Source organism: Haematobia irritans, chromosome 3 (assembly GCF_050003625.1).
Source record: "Haematobia irritans isolate KBUSLIRL chromosome 3, ASM5000362v1, whole genome shotgun sequence".
NCBI classification, from domain to species: domain Eukaryota; kingdom Metazoa; phylum Arthropoda; class Insecta; order Diptera; family Muscidae; genus Haematobia; species Haematobia irritans.
Window position 1 is genome coordinate 7,465,272 of NC_134399.1, and position 15,381 is coordinate 7,480,652.

The 15,381-nt window shown below is 26.3% G+C and overlaps 2 protein-coding genes across 2 annotated transcripts in view; both read left to right on the forward strand.

Annotated features, from left to right (window-relative positions):
- LOC142230752 (uncharacterized) overlaps positions 1 to 12,859 on the forward strand; it is a 36,247-nt gene extending 23,388 nt beyond the window's left edge. The window contains exons 2-3 of the mRNA XM_075301379.1: positions 10,493 to 10,594; positions 12,752 to 12,859. Of these exons, the coding sequence (XP_075157494.1) occupies positions 10,493 to 10,594; positions 12,752 to 12,859 (210 nt within the window). The remainder of the gene's footprint in view (positions 1 to 10,492; positions 10,595 to 12,751) is intronic.
- A 279-nt stretch (positions 12,860 to 13,138) lies between these two features.
- The window catches only part of LOC142230275 (uncharacterized), a 41,311-nt gene continuing 39,068 nt past the window's right edge, over positions 13,139 to 15,381 (forward strand). The window contains exon 1 of the mRNA XM_075300924.1: positions 13,139 to 13,568. Coding sequence (XP_075157039.1) covers positions 13,188 to 13,568 — 381 coding nt within the window. The 5' untranslated portion in view covers positions 13,139 to 13,187. The remainder of the gene's footprint in view (positions 13,569 to 15,381) is intronic.

Below are 15,381 nucleotides of genomic sequence, written 5' to 3' on the forward strand. Positions count from 1 at the left end.
CGCTGGGGGTCAGATCTGGAGAATACGGTGGGTGGGGAAGCAATTCGAAGCCCAATTCATGAATTTTTGCCATCGTTCTCAATGACTTGTGGCACGGTGCGTTGTATTGGTGGAACAACACTTTTTTCTTCTTCATATGGGGCCGTTTTGTCGCGATTTCGACCTTCAAACGCTCCAATAACGCCATATAATAGTCACTGTTGATGGTTTTTCCCTTCTCAAGATAATCGATAAAAATTATTCCATGCGCATCCCAAAAAACAGAGGCCATTACTTTGCCAGCGGACTTATGAGTCTTTCCACGCTTTGGAGATGGTTCACCGGTCGCTGTCCACTCAGCCGACTGTCGATTGGACTCAGGAGTGTAGTGATGGAGCCATGTTTCATCCATTGTCACATATCGACGGAAAAACTCGGGTGTATTACGAGTTAACAGCTGCAAACACCGCTCAGAATCATCAACACGATGTTGTTTTTGGTCAAATGTGAGCTCGCGCGGCATCCATTTTGCACAGAGCTTCCGCATATGCAAATATTGATGAATGATATGACCAACACGTTCCTTTGATATCTTTAAGGCCTCTGCTATCTCGATCAACTTCATTTTACGGTCATTCAAAATCATTTTGTGGATTTTTTTGATGTTTTCGTCGCACTGAAAAAAAAGCATACTCGGTTCCAAAGATTTTGTCTTTACTTTAAAAAATTTGGTATTGATTCCGAGCCAAAGAAGCGGAGAATACAAGTAAGGATACTTTTAAGACACAATTCTCTTTTAAATTTAGGTTTTGTGTACTTGCTTCTAGGAAGCAAATTTTAATTTTTCGCTTTCTCAGCTTTTTTTCTTCATATGCTATCAAAGTCCTTTAAAAACGAGTTAACGGCAACTTTGTTTTCCAAATTAGGACTCGACTTCCAGTAGAAATTATGCTATGTTTGAAGTAAAAAACTTCTTTAAAATAAAGTGTTGGAAAACATGTAATATTTTTGAACGATTTTTTGCTTTGTAGTCAAGTTGCAAAAAGACAACAAATTTAAAGACAATTTCATTAAATTTAAAGAATTTTTCTGAATTATTAAAGTCAAAATTGGGTATCAAGTTAAGATACCCAATTTTAAGTGAAATCACTTAATTATAAAGACAATACGACTTCATTGAAAAGTTTATCGACTTTTGGACAAGGAAAATAACTTTTTTTAGAGAAATGCGTCTTCTATGCTAAGCAAAATTTGTATTCGTATTTTAAAGACATGAAATCTTGGACCTCACGACAATATTTTTTTCAGTGCGGTAACCACCCCTTTCGGGGGTCCACTGCGTTTACCGTCCTCCGTGCTCATTTCACCATGCTTGAATTTTGCATACCAATCAATTATTATTGATTTCCCTGGGGCAGAGTCCGGAAACTCATTATCAAGCCAAGTTTTTGCTTCAACCGTATTTTTTCCTTTCAGAAAACAGTATTTTATCAAAACAATTCCTTTTCTTTCCATTTTTTCACAATAACAAAAGTTGCTTCATAAAAGACGCTCTATCTCACAAACTAATTGACTTACAGACGTCAAATTTTGACACGAATCATTTGAAGGTTGGTACTATATAAAAATAATATGCATTTAATACTAGCGACGCCATCTATGTGTCAGACCGGGGACTTATCAGCCAACCTGTTAATATATAGGACTAGGTGCAGAGGCGGTCAACATTTGTATGACATAATCTTCAAATATTAAATTATGTGGCGCTTCAAGTAAAGATTTCATGCGATTTTCTGAATTTTATGTGTTTTTTGGAAAATTTTTCCTACAGCTCTTAAAAACTCACCCTTTAGTTATCTATTTAAGATTCGTCCGGACCTAATTTTTGGCATTAGATTAGATGATATCATAATCATAAACGATGATTTTCAATAATTGGATTACTCTCTTCAAATTATTCTTGTAATTTAAAACTGAAGCTTACATTGCTCTCGCTCTCTCTTAAAAAATCACCCTTTAGTTATCTAAAGGGTGATTTGTTAAGAGCTTGATAACTTTTTTTTTTTAAAAAAACGCATAAAATTTGCAAAGTCTCATCGGTTCTTTATTTGAAACGTTAGATTGGTCCATGACATTTACTTTTTGAAGATAATTTCATTTAAATGTTGACCGCGGCTGCGTCTTAGGTGGTCCATTCGGAAAGTCCAATTTTGGGCAACTTTTTCGAGCATTTCGGCCGGAATAGCCCGAATTTCTTCGGAAATGTTGTCTTCCAAAGCTGGAATAGTTGCTGGCTTATTTCTGTAGACTTTAGACTTGACGTAGCCCCACAAAAAATAGTCTAAAGGCGTCAAATCGCATGATCTTGGTGGCCAACTTACCGGTCCATTTCTTGAGATGAATTGTTCTCCGAAGTTTTCCCTCAAAATGGCCATAGAATCGCGAGCTGTGTGGCATGTAGCGCCATCTTGTTGAAACCACATGTCAACCAAGTTCAGTTCTTCCATTTTTGGCAACAAAAAGTTTGTTAGCATCGAACGATAGCGATCGCCATTCACCGTAACGTTGCGTCCAACAGCATCTTTGAAAAAATACGATCCAATGATTCCACCAGCGTACAAACCACACCAAACAGTACATTTTTCGGGATGCATGGGCAGTTCTTGAACGGCTTCTGGTTGCTCTTCACTCCAAATGCGGCAATTTTGCTTATTTACGTAGCCATTCAACCAGAAATGAGCCTCATCGCTGAACAAAATTTGTCGATAAAAAAGCGGACTGCCAACTTTTCTAGGGCCCATTCACTGAAAATTCGACGTTGTGGCAGATCGTTCGGCTTCAGTTCTTGCACGAGCTGTATTTTATACGGTTTTACACCAAGATCTTTGCGTAAAATCTTCCATGTGGTCGAATAACACAAACCCAATTGCTGCGAACGGCGACGAATCGACATTTCACGGTCTTCAGCAACACTCTCAGAAACAGACGCAATATTCTCTTCTGTACGCACTGTACGCATTCGTGTGGTTGGTTTAATGTCCAATAAAGTAAACTGAGTGCGAAACTTGGTCACAATCGCATTAATTGTTTGCTCACTTGGTCGATTATGTAGACCATAAATCGGACGTAAAGCGCGAAACACATTTCGAACCGAACACTGATTTTGGTAATAAAATTCAATGATTTGCAAGCGTTGCTCGTTAGTAAGTCTATTCATGATGAAATGTCAAAGCATACTGAGCATCTTTCTCTTTGACACCATGTCTGAAATCCCACGTGATCTGTCAAATACTAATGCATGAAAATCCTAACCTCAAAAGAATCACCCTTTATTTAAGATTCGTCCGGACCTAATTTTTGGCATTAGAAACTTTAAATCGTCTCCTTGATGATATCATAATCATAAACGATGATTTTCAATAATTGAATTACTCTCTTCAAATTATGTCTTGTAATTTAAAACTGAAGTTTACATTGCTCTCCCTCTCTTAAAAAATCACCCTTTAGTTATCTATTTAAGATTCGGCCTGACCAAATTTTTGGTGTTAGAGACTTAAAATCGTCCCCTTGATGATATCGTAACCTTTGATTTTCAATAAATTAATTACTCTCTTCAAATCATTTCTTGTAAGTTAAAACTGAAGCTTACATTGCTCTACCTCTCTCTCTCTATTTTTGGATTTATTAAATCTTCATTAAATAAATGCTATATATTTGACCCCAGTGGTATGTTTTGTTTTGTATGTATATTGAAAGCGTATATATTTTAATATAAATATGCTCATGATTTAAGTGTAATTTATATATGTAACAGAACTTCTCTGTACAAGAGCATATTATAACAACATTGGCATGTAAGAGACAACAGGATGTTTATAAAATACATGTGCGTTTAAGTAGAATCACACAAACACATAGTACGTACTCACTCACATATGTGTTCATATTGTGAGTGAGTACAGACCACTTAGGATTTGATACGATTTGCTGTATACAAATGAAATTCTCACAGTTCAATGTTTACGTGGCTATTGCTTCTGTGTTCTGTTGTTCCTTATCTTTGGATTTTTTTTCTGCTGTTTTTTTTTGCAAAGTCATCCATTTTCTCTTTTGAAATATTAATTTGCGAAGACCATTTATATACGAGACATACACACATACATAATCACATATGTTAATGTATGTGTGTATGTATATACCATATATTTACAGTCATAAACATTAATTGAAACTAATTCCATTTCTCCTATGGATTCTGTGGTAGAAATTCAAATTCCATCTGAGTACATCGAAGATATGAACCATAATAATTTCACTTCATATTGCTTGCTTCAGTTTATTTCATTGCTTTTATTTTTCTGAGGGCGTATGTGTGCGGTTTTGTATGCATGTATGGTTAGATATTTATTTCCAGATCGGTTAGCAAATGCTACTCTGCTATACCAAAGCATATTTACCTGGTAGTACACCTAATTATATTAATCAATACCTGTGGCTTCTTTAATGGATTCATTAAAGTCTCCTTTAATCTATCCAACTGGGTGAATTCTTGATTACAAATTGCAAGAAAAGGCAAATAAATGCTGGCTTTTGTCATGACCTTAATGAAGTTTTCGACCCTCATTAAAAACATGAGAGGGAAAATATGAGGGTTGAGCGGAATGCTGGAAGTCAGAGCTAGGACCTACACGAGATGCAGGAATAACTTTGAGTAGGAGTATTCATTTAAAAAAGAGAAACTTACACAAGGTTAAATTATTTAATTTCCTGTTTTATATGGTAGTAATTTTAAACAACTAAAGGTATGGGAGAAAATTTATTAGATCTTAATTAAAGCTATAACGAAAGTTAAAACAGAATAAGGAATTTTAAACAAATGTTGAAGGCGAAGGAACAAAATAAATAAAATAAAATAAGATAAGTTCTGGCGAACCTAAACTCATATAGCCTTCATCTTGGATTTAAAGGACGTAAATCTAAAGAGTGATTTTTAAGATCTAAAGGAAAATCTTTCTATAAAACTATACATAAAATTCATTTAGTTCAAATAACATTTTGACAAAATTTTCTATAGAAATAAAATTTTGACAAAATTTTCTAAAGAAATAAAATTTTGACAAAATTTTCTATAGAAATAAAATTTTGACGACATTTTCTATAGAACTAAAATTTTCAGAAAATTTTCTGTAGAAATGAAATATTCAGAAAATTTTCTATAGAAATAAAATTTTTACAAAATTTTCTATAGAAATAAAATTTTTACAAAATTTTCTATAGAAATAAAATTTTGACAAAATTTCCTATAGAAATAAAATTTTGACAAAATTTCCTACAGAAATAAAATTTTGACAAAATTTTCTATAGAAATAAAATTTTGACAAAATTTTCTATAGAAATAAAATTTTGACAAAATTTGCAATGGAAATAATATTTTGACAAAATTTTTTATAGAAATAAAATTTTGACAAAATTTTTTTATAGAAATAAAATTTTGGCATAATTTTCTATAGAATTAAAATGTTGACAAAATTTTCTGAAATTTTTCTATAGAAATAAAATTTTGACAAACTTTTCTATAGAAATAAAATTTTCAGAAAATTTTCTATAGAACTAAAATCTTTACAAAATTTTCTATAGAAATAAAATCTTTACAAAATTTCCTATAGGAATAAAATGTGGAGAACATTTTCTATAGAAATAGTTTTGACAAAATTTTTTATAAAAATAAAATTTTGAAAAAATTTTCTATAGAAATGAAATTTTGGCATAATTTTCTATAGAATTAAGATGTTGACAAAATTTTCTGAAAATTTTCTATAGAAATAAAATTTTGACAAAATTTTCTAAAGAAATAAAATTTTGACAAAATTTTCTATAGAAATATAATTTTGACAAAATTTTCTATAGAAATATAATTTTGACAAAATTTTCTATAGAAATAAAATTTTGACAAACTTTTCTATAGAAATAAAATTTTGACAAAATTTCCTATAAAAATAAAATTTTGACAAAATTTCCTATAGAAATAAAATGTTGACAAAATTTTCTATTGAAATAAAATTTTGACAAAATTTTCTATAGAAATAAAATTTGGGCTAAATTTTCTATAGAAATAAAATTTTCAGAAATTTTTTTATAGAAATAAAATATTTACAAAATTTTCTATAGAAATAAAATTTTCAGAAAATTTTTTATAGAAATAACATTTTGACAAACATTTCTATAGAAATAAAACGTTGACAAAATTTTCCATAGAAATAAAATTTTGACAAAATTTTGTATAGAAATAAAATGTTGACAAAATTTTCAGAAAATTTTTTATAGAAATAACATTTTGACAGACATTTCTATAGAAAAAAACGTTGAAAAACTTTTCTATAGAAATAACATTTTGACAAAATTTTGTGTATAAAAATAAAAGTTTGGCAAAATTTTCTATAAAAATAAAAGTTTGACAGAATGTTCTATAGAAATAAAATTTTACAAAATTTTCTATAGAAATAAAATTTTACAAAAGTTTCTATAGAAATAAAATTTTACAAAATTTTCTATAGAAATAAAATTTTCAGAAAATTGTCTATAGAAATAAAATTTTTACAAAATTTTCCATAGAAATAAAATTTTGAAAAAATTTTCTATAGAAATAAAATTTTGATGAAATTTCGTATAGCAAAATTTTTTATAGAAATAAAATTTTGACAAAATTTTCTATAGAAATAAAATTTTGACAAAATTGTCTATAGAAATAAAATTTTGACAAAATTTTCTAAAGAAATAAAATTTTGACAAAATTTTCTATAGAAATAAAATTTTGACAAAATTTTCAGAAAATTTTTTATAGTAATAACATTTTGACAGACATTTCTATAGAAAAAAAGCGTTGACAAAATTTTCTATAGAAAATTTTGACAAAATTTTCTATAGAAAAATTTTGACAAAATTTTCTAAAGAAATAAAATTTTGACAAAATTTTCTATAGAAATAAAATTTTGACAAAATTTTCAGAAAATTTTTTATAGTAATAACATTTTGACAGACATTTCGATAGAAAAAAAGCGTTGACAAAATTTTCTATAGAAACAAAATTTTGACAAAATTTTCTATAGAAATAAAATTTTGACAAAATTTTCTATAGAAATAAAATTTTGGCAAAATTTTCTATAGAAATAAAATTTTGACAAAATTTTCTATAAAAATAAAATTTTCTATAGAAATAAAATTTTCAGAAAATTTTTTATAGAAATACAACTTTGACAAAATTTTCTATAAAAATTAAATTTTCTAGAGGTATAAAATTTTCAGAAAATCTGCTATAGAAAAATTATTTTCTATATACCAAATATTCTATAGAAAAAAATTTTGACAAAGAAATACAATTTTGAAAATATTTTCTATTGAAATAAAATTTTGCAAAATAAAATTTCTTGGTTGATAGATTATTTTGGGCCCGAGTGGCAACCGTGAACCCGAACGAAGCTTTATTTTGGCGAATGAGAAATGTATGAAAAAGGAAAATTGCCTGAAGCTCATATCATATTTGATATTGGAAAACATATTTATAAATAGCAGTTTCATTAAATTGTCACAAAAACTAAATTCAATTTCCTATTTGTATTAGTATAAATGTCCACATAGGGTTGTGTGTGTATACTTTTATATTTTCTCAAAGGCCTAATTTCCAATTCTTTGTAACCAATCCCTTTCAAGGGAGTATTGAAAATGTTGTCAGTAGACGACAAATGAGTTTCATGTATTTAATATCATCATGTCAAACTCTTGTCGAAATAAATGCCAAATGGACAAGAGAGAAAGCCTTTTGACGTCTGAGGCAATATACAAGTATTTTAGGCTCTGTTTCTTTTTTTATTTTTTTTCTCGATTTTTTGTTATTTTGGTCTCATGGTTGAGGTTGATGGACAGGCTTCATGTTTTCAAAATATCTGTGGGGCTTTGTATGTGACATGGTTTAAGGGGGAATTATTTATATGTAGTTTGGGGGGTCATTACTGGATTATTATTTTTGCTCGTTTTGTTCTTTCATTGCATGGCAATTAGTAGATAACATGAATAAAATTTTTTGTTTGACATAAGGTCATTGTACTTGAGACACGAGAAGCTATTGTTGTTGAAAAGTGTTACAATTAACAAAAATTAAGAGCTTTCTAATGTTAAGGGTTATGTTTACGACATTTAATTTTATGTTTAAAAAGGATATAAAGCCAAGCGGAATGATTTTGGTACAAAATCGCTATTCTATTCTGATTTGCCTGAAATTTAAAATAAGGTCCAGTTTTATAGGCACAATTGTGATCCACCAGAAACATTTAACAAAATTTTTTATAGAAATAAAATTTTGAGAAACTTTTCTATAGAAATGAAATTTTGACAAAATTTTCTATAGAAATAAAATTTTAACAAAATTTTCTATGGAAATAAAGATTTGACAAAATTTTCTATGGAAATAAAATTTTAACAAAATTTTCTATGGAAATAAAGATTTGACAAAATTTTCTTTAGAAATTTTCAGAATTTTTTTTTTTTAAATGAAAAATAAAATTTTCAGAAAATTTTCTATAGAAATAAAATTTTCTATAGGAATAAAATTTTCAGAAAATTTTCTATAGAAATAAAATTTTGCCAAATTTTTCTTTAGAAATAAATTTAAAAAAAATCTATATAAATAAAATTTTGACAAAATTTTCTAGAGAAAAAAAATTTTCAGAAAATTTTCTATAAAAATAAAATTTTGACAAATTTTTCTTGAGAAATAAAATACTCAGAAAATTTTCTATGGAAATAAAATTTTGACAAAATTGTCTATAAAAATATGAAAAATTTTCTATAAAAATAAACTTTTTTTCTATCAAAATGAAATTTTGGCAATTTTTTTTTATAGAAATAAAATTTTTGACAACATTTTCTAGAGAAATAAAATTTTGACAAAATTTTCTAGAGAAATAAAATTTTAACAAAATTTTCTATGGAAACCGAATGTTGACAATATTTTCTATGGAAATAAAGATTTGACAAATTTTTTTTTAGAAATAAAATGTTGACAAAATTTTCGATACAAATAAAATTTTGGCAAAATTTTTTATAAAAATAAACTTTGGACAAAATTTTCTATAAAAATAAAATTTTGACAAATTTATACAGAGAAATAAAATTTTGACAAAATTTTCTATAGAAATAAAATTTTGACAAAATTTTCTACAGAAATAAAATTTTCTATAAAAATAAAATTGTGACAAAATTTTTCTAAAAAAATAAAATTTTGACAAAATTTTCTATACAAATAAAATTTTGGCAAGATTTTCTATAAAAATAAACTTTGGACAAAATTTTCTATAAAAATAAAATTTTGACAAAAATTTCTATAGAAATAAATTTTGACAAAATTCTCTATAGAATTTTCAGAAAATTTTTTATAGAAACAAAATTTTCAGAAAATTTTCTATAGAAATAAAATTTTCAGAAAATTTTCTATAGAAAGTTTTTTTATAGAAATAAATTTTTTAACAATTTTTTTATAAATTTTTTTCTATAAGTTTTTTTTATAGAAATAAATTTTTTAACAACATTTTCTAGAGAAATAAAATTTTGACAAAATTTTCTAGAGAAATAAAATTTTGACAAAATTTTCTATGGAAATAAAATTTTGACAAAATTTTCTAGAGAAATAAAAATTTAACAAAATTTTCTCTGGAAACCAAATGTTGACAAAATTTTCTATGGAAATAAAGATTTGACAAAATTGTCTATAAAACTAAAATTTTGACAAAATTTTCTATGGAAATAACATTTTGACAAAATTTTCTAGAGAAATAAAATGTTGACAAAATTTTCTATGGAAATAAAGTTTTGACAACATTTTCAATAAAACTAAAATTTTGACAAAACTTTCTATAAAAATAAAATTTTGACAAAATTTTCTATACAAATAAAATTTTGACAAAATTTTCTATAAAAATAAAATTTTGACAAATTTATACAGAGAAATAAAATTTTGACAAAATTCTTTATAGAAATAAAATTTTCAGAAAATTTTCTATAGAAATAAAATTTTCAGAAAATTTTCTATAGAAAAAATATTTTGACAAAATTTTCTATAAAAATAAAATTTTGTCAAATTTATACAGAGAAATAAAATTTTGACAAAATTTTCTACAGAAATAAAATTTTCTATAGAAATAAAATTGTGACAAAATTTTTCTAAAGAAATACAATTTTGACAAAATTTTCTATACAAATAAAATTTTGGCAAGATTTTCTATAAAAATAAACTTTGGACAAAATTTTCTATAAAAATAAAATTTTGACAAAAATTTCTATAGAAATAAATTCTGACAAAATTCTCTATAGAAATAGAATTTTCAGAAAATTTTTTATAGAAACAAAATTTTCAGAAAATTTTCTATAGAAATAAAATTTTGCAAAATATGTTAACATAGCACCGGCCCTGAGGCCATGATAGATCTATAAAAAAAAAACAAACTTTTCAATATTATTCTAGGTGACAACCATTGTTTTACCTTTACGTTTTAATGACATTGCTCTATTTGTATCTCATATCCTATTGTCCGTGACACTGTTCTTTATATTAAATGAATTAAAAGTTTAATAAAATTCTTCTACCTTTGTTGGACTCGGAGCACATTAGGTGGTGAGATGCAAAACAAAAAATTCTATAAAAACAAAATTTTCTATAAAAATATGAAAAATTTTCTATAAAAATAAACTTTTTTTCTATCAAAATGAAATTTTGGCAATTTTTTTTATAGAAATAAAATTTTTGACAACATTTTCTAGAGAAATAAAATTTTGACAAAATTTTCTAGAGAAATAAAATTTTAACAAAATTTTCTATGGAAACCGAATGTTGACAATATTTTCTATGGAAATAAAGATTTGACAAATTTTTTTTTTAGAAATAAAATGTTGACAAAATTTTCGATACAAATAAAATTTTGGCAAAATTTTTTTATAAAAATAAACTTTGGACAAAATTTTCTATAAAAATAAAATTTTGACAAATTTATACAGAGAAATAAAATTTTGACAAAATTTTCTATAGAAATAAAATTTTGACAAAATTTTCTACAGAAATAAAATTTTCTATAAAAATAAAATTGTGACAAAATTTTTCTAAAAAAATAAAATTTTGACAAAATTTTCTATACAAATAAAATTTTGGCAAGATTTTCTATAAAAATAAACTTTGGACAAAATTTTCTATAAAAATAAAATTTTGACAAAAATTTCTATAGAAATAAATTTTGACAAAATTCTCTATAGAATTTTCAGAAAATTTTTTATAGAAACAAAATTTTCAGAAAATTTTCTATAGAAATAAAATTTTCAGAAAATTTTCTATAGAAATAAAATTTTCAGAAAATTTTCTATAGAAATAAAATTTTGACAAAATTTTTCTTTAGTAATGAAATAAAAAAAAAATCTATATAAATAAAATTTTGACAAAATTTTCTAGAGAAATAAAATTTTCAGAAAATTTTCTATAAAAATAAAATTTTGACAAATTTTTCTAGAGAAATAAAATTTTGACAATTTTTTTTTAGAAATAAAATATTCAAAAAATTTTCTATGGGAATACAATTTTGACAAAATTTTCTATGGAACTATGAAAAATTTTCTATAAAAATAAAGGTTTTAAGCTGAGATCAAAAACAACAATAACGATTGAAGAGAAGCCAACAATAACAAACAAAACGAATACAAAAAAAAAACTTTGGACAAAATTTTCTATCAAAATAAAATTTTGGCAATTTTTTTTATAGAAATAAAATTTTTAACAACATTTTCTAGAGAAATAAAATTTTGACAAAATTTTCTAGAGAAATAAAATTTTGACAAAATTTTCTATGGAAATAAAATTTTGACAAAATTTTCTAGAGAAATAAAAATTTAACAAAATTTTCTCTGGAAACCAAATGTTGACAAAATTTTCTATGGAAATAAAGATTTGACAAAATTGTCTGTAAAACTAAAATTTTGACAAAATTTTCTATGGAAATAACATTTTGACAAAATTTTCTAGAGAAATAAAATGTTGACAAAATTTTCTATGGAAATAAAGTTTTGACAACATTTTCAATAAAACTAAAATTTTGACAAAACTTTCTATAAAAATAAAATTTTGATAAAATTTTCTATACAAATAAAATTTTGACAAAATTTTCTATAAAAATAAAATTTTGACAAAATTTTCTATAAAAATAAAATTTTGGCAAATTTATACAGAGAAATAAAATTTTGACAAAATCTTCTATAAAATAAAATTTTGACAAAATTCTTTATAGAAATAAAATTTTCAGAAAATTTTCTATAGAAAAAATATTTTGACAAAATTTTCTATAAAAATAAAATTTTGCCAAATTTATACAGAGAAATAAAATTTTGACAAAATTTTCTACAGAAATAAAATTTTCTATAGAAATAAAATTGTGATAAAATTTTTCTAAAGAAATACAATTTTGACAAAATTTTCTATACAAATAAAATTTTGGCAAGATTTTCTATAAAAATAAACTTGGGACAAAATTTTCTATAAAAATAAAATTTTGACAAAAATTTCTATAGAAATAAATTTTGACAAAATTCTCTATAGAAATAGAATTTTCAGAAAATTTTTTATAGAAACAAAATTTTCAGAAAATTTTCTATAGAAATGAAATTTTGCAAAATATGTTAACATAGCACCGGCCCTGAGGCCATGATAGATCTATAAAAAAAAAAAACTTCAATATTATTCTAGGTGACAACCATTGTTTTACCTTTACGTTTTAATGACATTGCTCTATTTGTATCTCATATCCTATTGTCCGTGACACTGTTCTTTATATTAAATGAATTAAAAGTTTAATAAAATTCTTCTACCTTTGTTGGACTCGGAGCACAGGAGGTGGTGAGATGCAAAAATAAAGCGAGGACATTAAACAAACAGAACAAGCAACAACTTTATTGGATAAGCCATTTTAAAATCTCATTTATGGAACGTGGACATCAATAAAAAGCTTTTTCCCTCTCCCTCTCTCTATCTCTGTCTATCTCTTCCTCCCTTATGTCTGATGTTATATTATTCACCATTGAACATAAAGGCTAACAAATAATGTTTTGATTTAATTACTTTGCAGATGGATATAAATGATAGGGACACAACATGTAAAAAGTCCATAACAACGAAGACAGCAATGGCAACGGCAACATCCATTAAAATGACAACAACAGCAGCTACACCAGTTGACCCCCCTACGATGACCACGACGACGAGCAGTGTGGCGGCCAACGCCATGGGTAGTTCAAAAATGAGACAGGATAACAACAATAGGCAACACAATACGGGGAAAATACCACCAGCTCCACCCACAAGATCGGCCACCACGACGACCACAGCAAAGGCTGGTAATAATGCAGTAGCGAATACACTCAACAATAGTGGTGGAACTCAAATGCGTGGAGCTTCTACTCTATGTACCCCTTCTACGCCACGAATTGAATTGAGTAGAGCTTCATCATCGTCACATCATGAAGAGGACAGTCGAGATAGTAGTCCCGAAAATGTCTTTGAACAGGTGATTTATGTTTGTTACACAAAAAAAAAAAAAAAAAAACTCAGCAGTTGAAAAAATAAGACAAACGCCATGCATTGTTTTTGGGTTTTTTTCTATCTATTATTTATTTTATTTTTTTTTGTATTATGTGTATAATTGTTATTGTGTGGATATGTATGTGTGTAGATGTAGAGTCATTATTACCGTTACTATTTTTTGCAGAAAAAAAAAAAAAAAATGCCACAATTGTAGAAGGTTAAGTCACTAAGACTATTGCTGTGGCAACCCTGGCTGGTGATACTCACAGAGAAAAAATCAGAAATGAGAGATTCTTTTGACATTGTACCCAAGAGGATGTAGATGGCGCTAGTAGTACATGCATTCTGATTCTTCTTTGTATTACGAACGAGTCAGAGAAAAAAAAATTGTAATAATTATAATTATTCGATCAGGTATTACAAGTAGTAAAATGGGTTATACTACACTTAGTGAATACATTTTATTATGACTCTCAGCCAATATCTAGTATTACACAGAAAAAATTCTGATTCAATCAAGGAATTAATTGATCAAATTAATTTTATAATTGAGATTTTCAATTCAATTGGAAATACAAAATATATTTGCTTAAAAAATTATTTTATTTCTTCCGGCCCTTTCAATTAGTTTTTTTTAATATTTTAGTGATATTATTTTCATACACGATTGGTCCATTATTTAATATATAGTTATTTCTAACAACAGTCAACAATGTTTAAATGTAATATATGTTTAAAAAATGTGGTCTTAAATTTCCCACTAAAAAAGTGTAAAAACTTTTTTATGACAGTTTAAAAGATTTACCGACCCCATAATGACCCCATTTGAAGACGTTGACGTCACAGTATTGCTTATGGCATGGATGTTGGTCTCATTTTCAATACTTTTTATAAGAGAGATACCCTTTTCTGGGTATCTGTTATTCTTTGAATTTTCTTTTGTGTCTGACATTTGTTTTTTTTTTTTTTTTTTTTTTGAAATAAACTGATTTCTTTTCTTTTTTTCATTTGCCACCATTATAGTGGTAGTGGTGGTGATGATGATGACTATGATGATATGCGGGCAAAGCCTCCTTTATATATGGATAAATGAACGATTGTTAATATAATGGGGTAGGAAAGGAATAATGGCATTAGAAACTAAAAGTATTTCTTTTCTTGACCTATCAACATTATTTGTGAAAGGAATTATTTGCAAAAGAAATGAGATTTGTATAAGAGTTAGGTGAGTTTTAAAACATATCTCTGAATAGGTAAACCAGTTTTCGTTAAATAAAAAAAATTGCTTAATTTCAAAATATTAATTTACTAATGAATCATTAAAAATTAATTGCACCAAATGATTGGTAATTTATTCAATAAATAATTTTGTTATGTTGTATTTTTGATAGGATATGATATCAAATAATTAAATTGATTTATATAAAACTATTTCTAAAAGAAATATTGCTTCCAATGCTGTTGGAAAAGTCTTTAGTTGAATTTGTATAAAGAAGTACGATAAGATGCGTCACATTTATGAAAATCGTACGTAATCTAACGAAAACACAGTTTAAAAGACTTTGTACAGCTTTAAAGTCATTAGAGTGGGTGCAAGCTTGGATTAATTCTCGATACTTTGCTAGTCATGATGATCACATTTATGAAAATCATGCGCAATCTAACGAAAACACAGTTTAAAAAACTTTGTACAGTTTTAAAGTCATTAGAATGGGCGCAAACTTGGATTAATACTCGATACTTTGCTAGTCATAATCGAAAATTATAAAATTGTAGTTTTGTTATATTTCATCACC